This window comes from Bos taurus, chromosome 1 (genome assembly GCF_002263795.3).
Source record: "Bos taurus isolate L1 Dominette 01449 registration number 42190680 breed Hereford chromosome 1, ARS-UCD2.0, whole genome shotgun sequence".
NCBI classification, from domain to species: domain Eukaryota; kingdom Metazoa; phylum Chordata; class Mammalia; order Artiodactyla; family Bovidae; genus Bos; species Bos taurus.
Window position 1 is genome coordinate 1,123,362 of NC_037328.1, and position 16,203 is coordinate 1,139,564.

At 44.4% G+C, this 16,203-nt stretch overlaps 1 protein-coding gene across 1 annotated transcript; it reads right to left on the minus strand.

The window, feature by feature from the left end:
- Positions 1 to 579: 579 nt before the first annotated feature.
- Positions 580 to 8,387, minus strand: KCNE2 (potassium voltage-gated channel subfamily E regulatory subunit 2). Its single transcript, NM_001077084.2, has 2 exons — positions 8,282 to 8,387; positions 580 to 1,252 (listed from the first exon to the last, which is right to left on the minus strand). The coding sequence occupies exon 2, from the start codon at positions 1,238 to 1,240 to the stop codon at positions 869 to 871; it is 372 nt and encodes a 123-aa protein (NP_001070552.1). The 5' UTR covers positions 1,241 to 1,252; positions 8,282 to 8,387; the 3' UTR covers positions 580 to 868.
- Between the last annotated feature and the right edge of the window lie 7,816 nt (positions 8,388 to 16,203).

Below are 16,203 nucleotides of genomic sequence, written 5' to 3' on the forward strand. Positions count from 1 at the left end.
CAATAGACCTCAGCAATTCAGCCACTTTCCATACGTTCATGAAAATAAATTTCTTGAAACACAAATAAGTAATTGTAAACCAAGAAAATAAATTGAGTGAAAAGAATGAGTGGTTTATTAGGCAGCATTTTCACATATTATTATTATTTTCTATAATAACAAGAACTTCTAAGTTAGTCTTCTGTAAAATTTAAAATGTTAATTAAAAATATGTTTCTGTTATACCAGGTAGTTCCTAAAGATTCTATCTATTTGGTGTGGACTCTGCCCTTATGAAATGTTGGTTCTGTCTTCCGACTTCCAAATAAGCTCAATGCCAAGGAAACAATACACATAAAGGAAACCTGTGGTTCTGTTCATTTGTCACTTCAGACTCTATATTCATGAATTAATAAATAAATGCTCCTACTTCAATCTAGTGAGCAAGTGATAGATTTTTGAACCTCCATTTCAGAATAATACACCTTGGTTACTTATAAACTGAGTCAGTCAAACATACAGAATAATGTTTCACAAGGGAGACTATTCAATGCTTTGTTAATTTCTCCTTTCTATCCCCACTGCCACTGCCCAGGCACATTACTTCAAATTTGGTTTTATTTTCACTACTGACATTGATTAAAATGACACTGACATTGCACAGAAAGGAAAAGAGGTCTTCAACATAAATTATTGCTCCACAGAGCAAACGTGAAGCATGAGATTGAAATGTCCTCTTAGCTGATCAGCTACGGGATCTCAATGAAAATTCTCAACACAGAGTGAGGAACTTAGTGTCTTCAAAGCATGACAACTTGGATTGACTCCATGGAACCAGCATCTCTTCCTATTTGCATATCAGATGTTGACTCCATGCCTCCACCTCTGATTAAGGAGACATCGTGAGCGCCGCTGCACCTGTGTTCTCATGGATGGTGGCCCTTGGTTCTTCTAGGTTCACAATTTGACTTCTGTACTTCCCTTGCCAGTCCTCCACGATGTACTGGTGGTATGGGTCATTGGAGTGCTCTCGTCTCTTGGATTTCACCGTGCTCACCAGGATGGCTACAATGATGAAAGAGAACATTCCGATCATCACCATAAGGTACAAGATGACATAGTAGAAGTTCTCAGCATCAACCTTGGCTTGCAGGGCCTCTTGCTCAACCGTTGTGTTCCTGCGCCAGTTTTCCATGTAAGTGATAAAAATCTTTTTGAAGACATATTCCAGTGTCTGTGTCAGATTGGATAGAGTTGGCATATTTCCGTCCTGCTGCAATTTAAATAAAATAGGTGAACAAGTTTAAGAAAATGAATTCTTTCTCTATTTGGCTGCCTTAAGGAATGGAGGGAGGGCCAGACAAGGTTAGGTGGGGGGAGTAATATTATTTCTTCTTTACCTGGCTGGTGATTAAGTGCATATTTTATTATTCTTTAAATTTTGCATGTTTTATGCAACAGTTTTTCATGCACAGTATCTTATAATAAAAGTAACATAAGCACATAATAGTTACAGAGCATATAAAACTATATGTATTATGATCCCAATTTGCATACATAAATAAATAATATATGTAGAAGAAAATGAAAAAAGCCTGGAAATAAATAAGCTTAAAGTGTTAACATGGCTGGTATACTCAGATTTTTTCTTCCTTATATTTTTCTTACCTTCAAAATTTTCATCGATTACCCTTCATCCATTACTTTGTTTCTAAATAGACGGGTCACCTCACAATAGCTAGCACAATGCCTTATTCATAATAGATATTCCACAGACATCAGCTGAAGGGAGCAATGATGATGTATGTTCTGTGTTCTTAGGGAATTATGGGGCAGAAGTCTGCAAGGGCCGTGGACAGACATTGTGATGCTCTCCGTTTCCTATGTGTAGGCTGTGATTTATTCCAGGTATCCCTAAGGTATGAGTATGTCCTTCTGTATTTGAACGAAGCACTTTCAGTAAGTGATACAAAGGAACGTGAGAGATTACTCATATTTCGCAACTCCATCCTTGTTCCCACTGCCTGGCCACCAGCGTCTCTCACCTGGCGGACACAGTGCAGTACAATACAACCCTCCCTAAAACCGCCTCCCCGGGGTCACATCTGCCTATCTCTGCCCAGTCAATGGGCTCTTTTTAAGAGGGAAATGGGAGCATATCGTTCCCTTGTTTTGAAAACACGCAATACCTTCCTGTTGTTCTCCAAGTAAAATCCTCCTTCCTGGCCTGGCCAGGCCAGCCCCTAACCACATCCCCAATTATTCTTCCCTTATGGCAACTGGTCTTACTGGCCTGGCCTGCCTTCCTCCATGTCAGTAAACATTCTTCTGCATCAGGACATTTGCACATTCTATTCCCTCAGCCTGGAATACTTTTCCCCTTCTCTTCCCTCTGCTACCCCCTCGACCTCTGGGGCCCAGCTTAGCTGCTGCTTCTGAGAAAATATCCCTGGTCCTGCTCTCAGCCATTCTCCCCTCCCCCAGTTCTCTCCAATAGTGTCTTTTTTTGTGTTGTTTGGTTGTTGTTTTAGTTGCTAAGTCATGTCCAACTCTTTTGCGACTCTATGGAAACTGCCCGGCTCCTCTGTCCTTGGGATTCTCCAGGGAAGAATACTGGAGTGGGTTACCACTTCCTTCTCCAGGGGATCTTCCCAACCTAGGTATCGAACCCCCATCTCCTGCATTAGCAGATGAGTTCTTTACCACTGAGCCACCAGGTAAGCCCAGTGTCTTTTTACTTTTCTTCAAAGCACTCTCTCCAATATGTGGTAATTATGTGTATATGTCATTTTGTATGTGTGTAATTATTGGCTTGTGGTCTCATGTTTCCCATCAGTCACCACGCCTCTGTCTACCCTCGTTTAGCAAACATTGGCACAGAGTCTGGCACACACTGGGCACACAATGGATGTTTGATGAGTAAATGAATGTGCCAGGTATGTGCCAGCATTGGAAATGCAGCAACAGCGAATATGAGAATTCTACCTGTGGAACCTCAGTGTTGTGGGAGAGATGGAAACAAAGGAGCGTGCGAGGTGCAAAGCATTGTAACAGGTGTGAACAGAGAGGGTCAAAAAGAAATTTAACAAAGATGTAAGATTGCCCTGAAGTACTCGTCATGCACAGTCTGTGGGGTCCCAAAGAGTTGGACACAACTGAGTGACTGAACAACAACTTGCCAAGCACATTTTCCAAGCAATGTGACAGAGGTATGCTTGTCCTCCTTAAAATAGCAGTTCACTGTTTAAGAGTGTAGCTGAACTGACTTTAACCAGACTCAAGACATCATCACCACTGGCTTCTTCCACCTTTAAGAGTCCAGGTCTACTCATCGGGGGGACCTCACATGTGTCTCATGCATCATCAGACAACCAGCCCTTCCCGTATTCTCTGGGGCTCACCTCACAAATGTGATGGAGCCCGACTGCTTCACCCACCAGAGTTCTCACCCTCTGGTCCTTCCAGCCCTTTCCCACAGCTTCAGCCAATAAAGAAAACTGATTTCCCAGTGTATACATCCCCCTGCCACACCCGCTAGAGAGAATTCGGTTTCCTCTGGTTAAGTCAAGTAGAAAAATGGTTGGAACATAGAGACAACGGGGGGAAAAAAACCAGCAAAACAAACAAAAATCCCAGAAGAGCTAAGTTTACGAAATAAAAAGGCTGGTTGGTGGGTGATGCGGGAAGTTTAGTCTGGGAGAAGACCCTGAGCGACTGTGGAGTAGGAGGCAACTGAGAAGGGGAAGAAGGGACCTCTTCTGGGCAGAGAACTGGATCCCCTTCATGTTTTGTTGTGTTTTTTGTGGTTTTGTTGTTGTTGTTGTTGTTGAGATGAGAACTATTCAAGTTGTCTCTGTTCATTGAAGTGCTGTTCTGTGAAGTGGCTCCAGCATGCCCTGGACCACCTGAGGCCCACCTTGGAGGCCCACGTAGGATCGGGGTTCCCCCAGAGAGGTGGTCACATTACAAGCTCCTCCAAGCACTGAGCTCCTTGGCCTACCCGCCTTCCATGAGTCTCCTTTGTGGGCTGTGTCTCTGTGCCTGTAATTCCTGTCTCCTCCAGGCGGAGGCAGTAGAGTCCCAGTGTCACATGGAAGGGACGGTAATGTCAGTCACGCTCACTGCCAACACTGTTCTGTGAATGTTTTCATCAAAGCAACTCCTAAGTTCTTCACCACCTATGAACACTCCAGGCCAGAGCCTGACTCATAAGAAGAGTTCAGTCATTAGCCCCCTGTTCCTTCAGGGCTCCGAGGGAACATAGTGGTCACAGGAGAGGCGTGTTTTGATGTTTAGCAAGGCCATCCAGGATGGGGTGCCTCAAGGGAATGAGGATGGGGCACTTTGAATCTTGAGGGGAGGATCACTGCAGAGGAAGGAAGAAATACAGCTCCACTACAGGAGGGAGCTGGGACACATTTTATTCACACATTTTATTTTATTTTATTTTTCTAAGATGTATTTAGTTTGGGGCTGTGGTGGGTCTTTTGGCTACATGCAGACTTTCTCTAGTTGTGGTGAGTGGGGGCTACTCTTCGGTGCAATGCTCAAGCTTCTACTGCGGTGGCTTCTCTTGTTGCAGAGCATGGGCTCGAGGTGAATGGGCTTCAATCGTTGCAGCATATGGGCTCGGTGGTTTCACCTTGTGGGCTCTAGACTGCTGGCTCAGTAAGTTGTGGTTTAGTTGCTCCACAGCATGTGGGATCTTCCCAGACCAGGGATTGAACCGGTGTCCCTTGCATTGCAAGATGGATTCTTAACCACTGGACCACCAGGAAAGCCCAAGATTCACACATGGTAAAAAGGTGGTTTGCTCTTGTAGTTTCAGGAACCTAGGTCAGTAGTCACCCCAACACAAGCATTTCCCTAAGCTCCTGGTCATGTTTGCTTGCTTGCTTAGTTTCAATTTCCTGTTCATTGTGTGCTATTCACAGGATGATCAAAACCTCTCTTAAATGTAGACAATTACCTCCTTCTCCAGGAGGCAGTGATCAAGACCATCCCCAAGAAAAGAAATGCAAAAAAGCAAAATGGTTGTCTGAGGAGGCCTTACAAATAGCTATAAAAAGAAGAGAATTGAAAGGCAAAGGAGAAAAGGAAAGATATACCCATTTAAATGCAGAGATCCAAAGAATAGCAAGGAGAGATAAGAAAGCCTTCCTCAGTGATCAATGCAAAGAAACAGAGGAAAACAATAGAATGGGAGAGACTAGAGATCTCATCAAGACAATTAGAGATATCAAGGGAACATTTCATGCAAAGATGGGCTCAATAAAGGACAAAAATGGTATGGACCTAACAGAAGCATAAGACATTAAGAAGAGGTGGCAAGAATACACAGAACTAGAAAAAAAAAAAATATCCTCACAACCCAGATAATCATGATGGTGTGATCACTCACTTAGAGCCAGACATCCTGAAATTCGAAGTCAAGTGGGCCTTAGGAAGCATCACTACAAACAAAGCTAGTGGAGGTGATGAAATTCCAGTTGAGCTATTTCAAATCCTAAAAGATGATGCTGTGAAAGTGCTGCACTCAATATGTCAGCAAATTTGGAAAACTCAGCAATGGCCACAGGACTGGAAAAGTCAGTTTTCATTCCAATCCCAAAGAAAGGCAATGACAAAGAATGCTCAAACTACCACACAATTGCACTCATCTCACACACTAGCAAAGTAATGCTCAGAATTCTCCAAACCAGGCTTTCACAGTACATGAACCAAAAACTTCCAGATGTTCAAGCTGTATTTAGAAAAGGCAGAAGAACCAGAGATCAAATTGCCAACATCTGTTGGAACACAGAAAAAGCAAGAGAGTTCCAGAAAAATGTCTACTTCTGCTTTACTGACTATGCCAAAGCCTTTGACTGTGTAGATCACAACAAACTGTGGGAAATTCTTCAAGAGGTGGGAATACTAGACCACCTGAACTGCCTCCTGAAAAATCTGTATGCAGGTCAAGAAGCAACAGTTAGAACTGGACATGGAACAACAGACTGGTTCCAAATCAGGAAAGGAGTACATCAAGGCTGTATATTGTCACCTGCTTATTTAACTTATATGCAGAGTACATCATGAGAAATGCTGGACTGGATGAAGCACAGCTGGAATCAAGATTTCTGGGAGAAATATCAATAACCTCAGATACACATATGACACCACCCTTATGGCAGAAAGTGAAGAAGAACTAAAGAGCATCTTGATGAAAGTGAAAGAAGAGAGTGAAAAAGTTGGCTTAAAGCTCAACATTCAGAAAACTAAGATTATGGCATCCAGTCCCATCACTTCATGGCAAACAGATGGGGAAACAGTGACAGACTTTATTTTTGGGGGCTCCAAAATCACTGCAGATGGTGACTGCAGCCATGAAATTAAAAGATGCTTGTTCCTCAGAAGAAAAGTTATAACCAACCTAGACAGCATATTATAAAGCAGAGAAATTACTTTGCCAACAAAGGTCCATCTAGTCAAGGCTATGGTTTTTCCAGTAGTCATGTATGGATGTAAGAGTTGGACTATAAAGAAAGCTGAGTGCTGAAGAACTGATGCTTTTGAACTGTGGTGTTGGAGAAGACTCTTGAGAGTCCCTTGGACTGCAAAGAGATCCAACCAGTCCATCCTAAAGGAAATCAGTCCTGGGTGTTCATTGGAAGGACTGATGTTGAAGCTGAAACTCCAATACTTTAGCCACCTGATGCGAAGGGCTGACTCATTGGAAAAGACCCTGATGCTGGGAAAGATTGAGGGCAGAAGGAGAAGGGGTCAACAGAGGATGAGATGGTTGGATGGCATCACCGACTTGATGGAGATGAGTTTGGGTAAACTCCGGGAGTTGGTGATGGACAGGGAAGCCTGGCATGCTGCAGTCCATGGGGTTGCAAAGTGTCAGACATGGCTAAGCAACTGAACTGAATTGAATCTGTTTTACAAATGAGGAAACTGATGTTTAGAGAATAAATCCTTTGGTTTCAAAAGACAAGAGAATGGAGCTGCTGGAGGGCAGGGATCATTTTATGCATCTTTGAATCCCTGGGCCTGCACAGGGGTTGTTGGGTGAAGTGAAAGTCAATCATGTCCAACTCTTTGTGACTCCATGGACTGTAGCCCGCCAGGCTCCACTGCCTGTGGGATTCTCCAGACAAGAATACTGCAGGGGGTTGCTATGCCCTTCTCCAGGGAATCTTCCCAACCAGGGATTGAATCCAGGTCTCCTGCATTGGAGGCAGATTCTTTATCATGTGAGCCCCTAGGAAAGCCCGGGGTTGGTGAGGAGCAGACTTTTATTACTCATTCATTCACCTGTGTTCTGCAGATTTCAACATGAAACTACAATAGTGATTCTTAAATTATTTGTGGGAGGGGAGGGGTAGGGAGGGTCCCCAGATTCCTTGAAAAACAAAATTGAAAAATATGACTATTTTTCCCCAGAAAAGTATATGTATGCAGACACAAAGCTCTACATTCACTTTTGGGGGACTCCTGGGCCCCTGAAACCCAACCAAGAATCTTTGCTACAAAGTAGCTTTGAGATGAAGGAGTTCGGAGTTCAGAGTTCCCCTGGAGTTGGCTTTGTTTCTGGGTGTGGACAAAGCTGCACTGACCGGCCTCTTAGAGCTAATACTGCTGATTATTTGTTCAGCTCTTTTATATGGACAGAGGCCATTGATAAGCAGATCAGGAGGTGCTTTTTAAGCACAGAGCTGAAAAGGGCCTCTGGGGATAAAATGCCTCAGTGCTGACCCCTGGCCAGACTGAAAAAGTCAAGGCCAAGGAGGATTCACTATTTAGACGCTGTTTCATGAGACATGGCTGGGCAACTCATCCCATACCCACAGGCAAAAACCAAATCATGGTGTGTGAAAGCTGTTTCATTGATGGACATTCTGCTGAAACAAACAGATTAACATTTCTGATATCCAGAATAACTATTTAACTGATAGACGTTGACCACATTTAGTATAAACAGTTTTTCCTCCTCTAAGTTGAATATCATAATAGGCATTCACCTTAGGAAGGAATGGAGAGGCCACTATTATTTACATCCTGTTGAACCATTTGAAGTTGCCATTTATAGAGGTTAAAAATTGTCGGATATTGGCAAGGTCATACAGTTTAATACAAATTGGTCTACATTTTCAGGCATTCTTAATAGATGGTTCTTGCTCAGTCAAAAAAAACGATGGGTCCCTAGAGATTCTTGGAGCTTGTCTGCTGCTTTGGGGAGAGAGTAACTATAGCCCGAGACAAGCCCTTGGAATCCCCTGTCCAAGGTCACAGTGCTGAGTCTCGAAACCCAACTCACCCAGGCTGGCACCCAGCCCCTACTTTGTCCTAGAAGAGGTCACGAAGTCCAGAAACTCCCTGTTTCCATCGCCTGCAACCAGTCAGCTCACTGGGCAAAAAGAAATGAGACCAAGATCCAAGCTTGACTCCACACACATCAGTGGGTTGAGCCCTATCTTCAGGACACATAATAACCCCTAAACTGTCACACAATGAAAGTGTCAATGGCTCAGTCGTGTCTGACTCTTTGTGACCCCATAGGCTGTAGCCCACTAGGCTCCTCTGTCCATTGGATTTTCCAGGCAAGAATACTGGAGTGGGTTGCCATTCCCTTCTCCAGGGGATCTTCCTGACCCAGGGATTGAACCCAGGTCTCCTACAACTCAGGCAGATTCTGTACTGTCTGAGTTGCCAGGGGAGCCCCTGTCATAAATGTGCATAATTCATGACAAGGACAAAGGGACACTATGAGGAAAGCCACATGCCCTTGATTCTCAAACCCAAACTCTCTTTCCCACAAAGACTGTGGCTCACCAGTATCATCCGGACCTAAAGGCAGTAGTCTTTCCCTTTTATAACAGGAATAGAAAAAGAAGAGTATCTGCATTTACCATGAAACTTCCATTTAGAAAATTAAATATTCAGGGACTTCCCTCGTGGTCCAGTGGCTAAGACTTCACCCTCTCAGTGCAGAGGGCCCACATTCGTTTCCTGGTCAGGGAACTAGATCCCACATATGGCAACTAGGGCCTGGTGCAATTAATTAAATAAAATATTAAAAAAAAATAAAGAAACACACATTCAAAGTGCCCGGGCAAAGGCAACTACTGAAGAAACAAGTACAGAAAGCCCTACAGAAAGAAGAAGGAGGAAAAAGAGGGAAAGGAGAAGAAGAAAATACAGGAGGAAGGGGAGGAAGAGAGAGAGAAGAGAGAGAGAGAGCAAAAGGGTGCAGAAAAGGAAGGAAGGAAGAAAGCGAGGAAGGAAAGCAGAAAGGAAGGAAAGGCCAGGTCTTGTACTGGGAAAATCATTCCTTTCATCATTTTCTGGTGAAAAAAATAGCTTTGTTACTTAATTCCTCAAACAATAAAGAATTTGTGATGGAAACTTGCCTGTGTGGTGTGTGAGTGGTAGGGAAATCTTCACTGCACCTTCCTGCTGGCTTGGGGAACTTCCAGAGTGCTGCATAAATCTGGCCTGTGTGCAGCTTCAGCCTGTAGTCAGCCGAGCCCTCGCTGACTGCTGTCTGCAGTCCTAGATGTTTATGAACCCAAATATTTAATCTAATCTTATGTGGAAAGTCAAATACCGACCAGCAGTTGGGAATTCACCTTGGTGTCTGGAAGGGGTGTGCCTGGGTGGAGTCTGGCCTTGGGCACAAGTTCCCCTCCTCCAGCCCCATGATGCCAGCTCCAGTCGGGGTACCGGGAGCCTCCCTTCCCGGGGCAAATCTCAGTGGACAGCACCCTTCCCTGCAGACCTCATGAGGAGGGAATATGTCCCAGAGAGCTGACGTGAATATGGCCATGGGTGGTTGGTGTGGGTTGAGTCCTGAATATTCATCGGAAGGACTGATGCTGAAGCCGAAACTCCACTACACTGGCCACCTAATGTGAAGACCTGACTCCTTGGAAAAGACCCTGATGCTGGGAAAGATTGAAGGCGGGAGGAGAAGGGGACGACAGAGGATGAGATAGCTGGATGGCATCACCAACTCAATGGACATGAGTTTGAACAAGCTCCAAGAGTTGGTGATGGACAGGGAGGCCTGGCATGCTGCAGTCCATGGGGTTGCAAAGAGTTGGACACAACTGAGCGACTGAACTGAACTGAAGTGAGAAGACGATCAGTATATTTCAAGGCAGGACCGCCTATTCTGACCACCTCCTCATAAGCCAAATTTTGTTAAATACTGTGGGTTTCCCTGGTGGCTCAGCTGGTAAAGAACCTGCCTGCAATGGGGAGACCTGGGTTCGATCCCTGGGTTGGGAAGATCCCCTGGAAAAGGGAAGGGCTACTTACTCCAGTATTCTGGCCTGCAGAATTCCATAGACTGTATAGTCCACAGGGTTGCAAACAGTCAGACCCAACTGAGCGACTCTCACTTCACTTCATTTCACCTCTCTCTGGGAACAATTTCCAAATGAATTATAACAACACTGTTGTCTGGTAAAATAGAAACTGGTCACAAAAGGTGTTATATGGAGGAAATGGAAGCAAGTCTGCAAAGAATAAGAAAAATTAAATAAACTCTTCTTATTAAATGATCCTTTCTACGGTAGTTGGAGACACTGGAACTGAGCAGAGTGGGACTTCACAGAAGCTGACACACTCAAGTGCTTACCACGTGCCAAGCTCTTCCCCAATGCTTTTATTGTATCAGTATCATGTGATTGTTTCCACAACCCAGTGTGAGAAGTGCCGTGAACTTGACAACTAGGGAATCCAGGCACAGTAAGGTCAACAGGTCAGGAGGAAATAGAAGTAGGGCCGGGGAAGTCGCCCTGGCGGTCCAGGGGTTAAGAGTCCACCTCGTAATGGAGGGGATGCAAGCTCGATTCCCGATGCTGTAAACTGATTCCACGTGCCACAGAGCAACTAAGCCCTCAAGCCACGACTAGAGAGTCTGTGTTGTTGTTGTTTAGTTGCTAAGTCGTGTCCAACTCTTTGGTGACCCCAAGGACTGTAGCCCACCAGGCTCCTCTGTCCATGGGATTTTCCAGGCAAGAATACTGGACTGAGTTACCATTTCCTTCTCCAGGGGATCTTTCCAACTCAGGAATCAAACTCACATCTCCTGAGTCTCCTGCATCGGCAGGCAGATTCTTTAGCACTGAGTCACCTGGGAAACTCTGTGGGGCACACAAAAAAATGTCTCCCAAGACGCAGGAAGATTCTTTGTCCCACAGCTGAGGCCCGACACAACCAAATGAGTAAATTTTAAAAGTAAGTTTTTGCCTGTTTGTTTTTAAAGAAGTAGAGTCAGGGTTTGAGTCTGGTTGTTGAATGGTGGCTGCAGAAGTTACACTCCACCAAAGTCACTTGAGTCACAGGACTGGTCATTATTCAGTAATGTTCCAGTGTAAAGGAACATTAACTCTGTTTCATCTTGGATTTTCTCATTACGTGGTACTCTGAACAATAAGGATTGCAGTACTCTGGCTGGCAAGTGGAAGAGGGCTGGGGTTTAAAATGACCTACAAAGTACCGTGGCCACTTGATGTGAAGAGCCGGCTCATTAGAAAAGACCCTGATGCTGGGAAAGATAGAAGGCAGGAGGAGAAGGGGACCACAAAGGATGAGATGGTTGGATGGCATCACTGACTCGATGGACATGAGTTTGAGCAAACTCCAGGAGATGGTGGAGGACAGAAGAACCTGGCGTGCTGCAGTCCATGGGGTCACAGACAGTTGGACACTGAACAACAGCAACAACCAAGTACCATAGCTAATGTGTTAGATGTGATCTGAAGAAATTCAAATTCAGACTGAAATTGAAGAAAGTGGAGAAAACCACTAGACCATTCAGGTATGACCTAAATCAAATCCCTTATGATTATACAGTGGAAGTGAGAAGTAGATTTAAGGGACTAGATCTGATAGACAGAGTGCCTGATGAACTATGGACAGAGGTTAGTGACATTGTACAGGAGACAGGAATCAAGACCATCCCCATGGAAAAGAAATGCAAAAAAGCAAAATGGCTGTCCGAGGAGGCCTTACAAATAGCTGTGAAAAGAAGGGAAACGAAAAGCAAAGGGGAAAAGGAAAGATATACCCATTTGAATGAAGAGTTCCAAAGAATAGCAAGGAGAGATAAGAAAGCCTTCCTCAGCCATCAATGCAAAGAAATAGAGGAAAACAATAGAATGGGAAAGACTAGAGATCTCTTCAAGAAAATTAGAGATACCAAGGGAACATTTCATGCAAAGATGGGCTTGATAAAGGACAGAAATGGTAGGGACCTAACAGAAGCAGAAGATATTAAGAAGAGGTGGCAAGAATACACAGAAGAACTGTACAAAAAAGGTCTTCATGACCCAGATAATCACGATGGTGTGATCACTCACCTAGAACCATACATCCTGGAATGTGAAGTCAAGTGGGCCTTAGGAAGCATCACTACGACCAAAGCTAGTGGAGGTGACGGAAATCCAGTCGAGCTATTTCAAATCCTAAAAGATGATGCTGTGAAAGTGCTGCACTCAATATGTCAGCAAATTTGGAAAACTCAGCAGTGGCCACAGGACTGGAAAAGGTCAGTTTCATTACAATCCCAAAGAAAGGTAATGCCAAAGAATGCTCAAACTACTGCACAATTGCACTCATCTCACACGCTATTAAAATAATGCTTAAAATTCTCCAAGCCAGGCTTCAGCAATACATGAACCTTGAACTTCCAGATGTTCAAGCTGGTTTTAGAAAAGTCAGAGGAACCAGAGATCAAATTGCCAACTTCTGTTGGAACATGGAAAAAGCAAGAGAGTTCCAGAAAAACATCTATTTCTGCTTTATTGACTACACCAAAGCCTTTGACTGTGTGGATCACAATAAACTGTGGAAAATTCTGAAAGAGATGGGAATATCAGACCACCTGACCTGCCTCTTTAGAAATCTGCATACAGGTCAGGAAGCAAAAGTTAGAACTGGACATGGAACAACAGACTGGTTCCAAATAGGAAAAGGAGTACGTTAAGGCCGTATACTGTCACCCTATTTATTTAACTTATATGCATAGTACCTCATGAGAAACACTGGGCTGGAGGGAGCACAAGCTGGAATCAAGATTGCTGGGAGAAATATCAATAACCTCAGATACACATATGACACCACCCTTATGGCAGAAAGTGAAGAAGAACTAAAGAGCCTCTTGATGAAAGTGAAGAGGAGAGTGAAAAAGTTGGCTTAAAGCTCAACATTCAGAAAACTAAGATCATGGCCCATCCGGTCCCATCACTTCATGGCAAATAAATGGGGAAATAGTAGAAACAGTGGCTGAGTTTATTTTTCTGGGCTCCAAAATCACTGCAGATGGTGCTCACAGCCATGAAATTAAAGATGCTTACTGCTTGGAAGGAAAGTTATGACTAACTTAGACAGCATATTAAAAAGCAGAGACATTACTTTGCCAACAAAGGTCCATCTATGAAGGCTATTTTTTTTTTTCCCGTAGTCATGTGTGGATGTGAGAGTTGGACCATAAAAAAAGCTGAGTGCAGAAGAATTGATGCTTTTGAACTGTGGTGTTGGAGAAGACTCTTGAGAGTCCCTTGGACTGCAAAGAGATCCAACCAGTCCATCCTAAAGGAAATAAGTCCTGGGTGTTCATTGGAAGGACTGATGCTGAAGCTGAAACTCCAATACTTTGGCCACCTGATGCGAAATGCTGACTCATTGGAAAAGACTGATGCTGGGAGGGATTGGGGGCAGGAGGAGAAGGGGACAACAGAGGATGAGATGGCTGGATGGCATCACCGACACAATGGAGATGCGTTTGGGTAAACTCCGGGAGTTGGTGATGGACAGGGAGGCCTGGCGTGCTGCAGTCCACGGGGTCCAAAGAGTCGGACACAACTGAGTGACTGAACTGAACTGAGCTGAAGAAATACAAGGATTTCTAAAACTCTGCACCAGCTTCTTATGACACCATTAGATCTCTAAAGTTGCCTTCTCTGAACAAGACAAGGCCAACTCCACCGGAAAGGATGGATCTGATGGCCCCATTGGACTGAGAGTGCCTTCATAGAAACAGAAGCAGGACATTTAAATGTCTCCCTGGGAAATTCCACTGAGAGGACTGTGCCCCCTGCTGGTGAAACAAGGAACAGATGCTGATCTCCCTCCTCAGGCAGCCCTGGTGGTTTAACTTTCAGTTCAGTTCGGCTCAGTTCAGCCTCAGTTTAGTTCAGTTCAGTGTTCGACTCTTTGCGACCCCCATGGACTGCAGCACACCAGGCCTTCTTGTCCATCACCAACTCTCAGAGCTTACTCAAACTCATGTCCATTGAGTCAGTGATGTCATCCAACCATCTCAACCTCTGTCATCCCCTTCTCCTCCCGCCTTCAATCTTTCCCAGCATCAGGGTCTTTTCCAATGAGTCAGCTTTTCTCATCAGGTGGCCAAAGTATTGGAGCTTCAGCTTCAGCATCAGTTTAACCTTATAACTTGAATTTTCCTGGTGCAGAGCTAAGAAGAATCAAAAGAGTGAGTGAGTCTACACTTTGGTAATTGGAGCAAGACTGGAAGGTGATATATCCTGGAGGCTAAGAGCTTGGCTTTGGAGGCTGACAAACCTGGAGAGCAAAGTACATAGTGTTCCTGATCTGTGGATTCTTCAGCTGCAAGATGGAAAGGAGTTTCTATCTCACTGGGTTGTCATAAAAATGAGACGAGATAAAGAACATAAAGCACTTAGTACAGCCCTGGCACATAAGAAGACAGTAAGTGCCTTACACACGTTAACTTTTGCTGTTATTTTTCAGAGAAATAAAAAGAAGATGTGGCAGTGAGAAGCACAACTTGCCAGCCTTATTATGAGAAGGGTAGCTCTTTTTTTGTTTTTAATTGAGGAATAGCCAATTAACAATGTTGCAATCGTTTCAGGTGGACAGCAAAGGGACTCACCATCCATACGCATGTATCCATTCTCCCCCAGACTCCCCTCCCTCCAGGCTGCCACACAACATGAGCAGACTTCCCTGTGCTGTACAGTACATCCTTGTTGGTTATCCACTTTAAATATACTCATAGCAGTGTGTATATGCTTATCCCAAACTCCCTAACTATCCCTTCCTCCCATCCATCCCCCAGGCAACCACAAATTCATTCTCTATGTCTGCGATTCTGTTTTGTAAGTAAGGGACTTCCCCAGTGGCTCAGATGGTAAAGAATCTGCCTGCAGTGCAGGAGACCCAGGTTCGATCCCTGACTTGGGAAGATCCCCTGGAGAAGGAAATGACAACCCACTCCAGTATTCTTGCCTGGAGAATTCCATGGACAGAAGAGCCCGGCAGGCTACAGTCCGTGGGGTCATAAAGAGTCGGACATGACTGAGCAACTCACACTTTCACTTTCTTTGAAGTATCTGTTACAAGCTGGAGAAGAAAGTGGAAGGGGGACAGAGCTGTCTCCTGTTTCCCTTGATGGACATCAGCCTTCTTGACCTCTGCAGAAGACTCTCGATAGACTTGCTCTGCCTTGTCCCCAACAATAAAATGCTACCTGCCCAGAAAGCAAGGGACATGAAAGTAAATATTCTCTTTGAAAACTACATTGCAGTCCACATCTTCACATACAGCTTTACTTACCCCTGCCTACACAGGGCATGTTTTTAAAATCTAGAGAGCTGAATCTGCTTTTGGATTTAAAATTCAGTCTGACATCCAGCACTAACAAAACCCAACATTCCTTTGAAAGAGAAGAGCGTAGAAGACTTTGTTTAGAACTGAGTCTGCCTTTCAACTATAGAAACTCAGATAATAAGTTGGTTACAATAGAGTTATGGAATATTTGGAAAACTTGAACATCAAATCTAGTGAATCTCATACATGCAAAATAGCACTGCGTGTGCGTGTTTAGTTCCTAAGTTGTATCCGACTCTTTATGACCCATGGACTGTAGTCTGCCAGGCTCCCCTGTCCATAGGATTTCCCAGGCAAGAATACTGAAATGAGTTGCCATTTCCTTCTCCAGAGGATCTTCCCAACCCAGGGATCGAACCCACAGCTCTTGTCATGTCTCCCGCATTGCAGGTGAATTCTTTACCACTGAGCCACCAGAGAAACCCTATAAAATAGCAGTGCTGCTACTGCTGCTGCTGAGTCGCTTCAGTCGTGTCCGACTCTGTGCGACCCCATAGACAGCAGCCCACCAGGCTCCCCCGTCCCTGGGATTTTCAAGGCAAGAACACTGGAGTGGGTTGCCATTTCCTTCTCCAATGC